General features: G+C 28.6%; 1 protein-coding gene across 4 annotated transcripts in view; it reads right to left on the reverse strand.

Annotated features, from left to right (window-relative positions):
• Positions 1–1,365, reverse strand: part of LOC106463117 (lysine-specific demethylase 3A-like) — a 91,615-nt gene that overhangs the window by 6,923 nt on the left and 83,327 nt on the right. For all 4 annotated transcript variants that reach the window (XM_022390534.1, XM_022390535.1, XM_013923089.2 and 1 more), the window contains one exon: positions 490–711. In XM_022390534.1, coding sequence (XP_022246242.1) covers positions 490–711 — 222 coding nt within the window. The remainder of the gene's footprint in view (positions 1–489; positions 712–1,365) is intronic.

Genomic DNA, 1,365 nt, shown 5'->3' on the forward strand with positions numbered 1-1,365 from the left:
ATATATATATATATATATATATATATATATATATATATATCAGAAATTTTAAGAATTAATACAAAACCAGACTGAATAGAATTGTAGTTCCACCAGTGACAAATGTTTACACTCGAATACAAAAAATCAGAACAGCCTTTCACATGCTACATTCGATCCAATGAAACTGTTAGCTGGGAAGAATTCCTATTCAACAAACATGTTTCAAAAATTCTTGGCTTTCACAGTCTTCAACTCTCTGACAATAACTTCTCTTCACTAAGAGTTTTTTAACCTAATCAAATTAACTAATAAAGATGTTCCCAGTGATTCAACATAATTCCAAATAGTATTGGTTAAATGTTGCACTATTCTTCATGTACTTAATGGACAACTATCAGAAGTAAAAATATTCTTCAAGTGAAACTCCTTTTTAATTTGAAATATCAACTAAAAAATAAAATAAAAGTTCTTAATAATTCCTGAAATTAAAGATACAAGTGGTCTTACCATAAGCATTATACATTTTGGGACCCAAATCTGGCCGTACAAAGCATTCTGGAAGTCTTCCAGCTAGGTTCAGAAGTCCGTTTCGGTGAGTGTACTCTGGCAAAGGAAGGACATTCATTAAATCTTGGAAACGTGAAGGCAGTAGTTCACTGAAATCTTCACCTGGTGGCCAGTCCTTCAATTTCAGCAGCATATAGTCTCCATTATCATCTTTCATTCGCTCTATTCAAAGAAAATTCAAAATTATTTACATTAAATGAAAATTATAAAATTTAAAAACTGCAAGACTGTGCTCAAAGCAGTCTGTACAAGCTTGCACAATAATGCTAGCTACTTTTAAAAATGTGTTACATATTGAGAAATGTGGTTAAAATATATCACTAAAGTTAAAAAATATATACATAAGTTTAAAAATTAGAACTTATTTATTATATGAATAAGAAAAACACCTAGCACGGGAAAAATTATTTCAAAAACAAGCTTCTTACAATTGTTACAGAAATCTATTACATGCAATAAGTCTTCTTTTGCCATAAATTACCTATGTATTTTTTAAATAATCTTGAAAGACAGTTTTGTTCCTGCAACAAAGTTAACACTATGAAATTTTAAATAATAAACTGCCTTTAAAAACAGAAAACAATTCCAATTTTAATAATGACATCCATACCAAAGATTAACTTTCTGTAGACTATTCAAACTAGTTGTAATATGTTGTGTATCATTTATATTCCCCTACAAGCTATACACATTTGTTTGTTCCAGTAATTATTTACTTGGAGATAAAATAGTGAATTTTTAAAATTACGATATCAAGAAGTGAAAAAAAAGCTGTATTCTTTTGTTGCTATTTTGCTTATTTTTCTTTTTCCTTTC

The sequence above is a fragment of the Limulus polyphemus genome, unplaced genomic scaffold, assembly GCF_000517525.1.
Source record: "Limulus polyphemus unplaced genomic scaffold, Limulus_polyphemus-2.1.2 Scaffold1328, whole genome shotgun sequence".
In the NCBI taxonomy this organism is placed as follows: domain Eukaryota; kingdom Metazoa; phylum Arthropoda; class Merostomata; order Xiphosura; family Limulidae; genus Limulus; species Limulus polyphemus.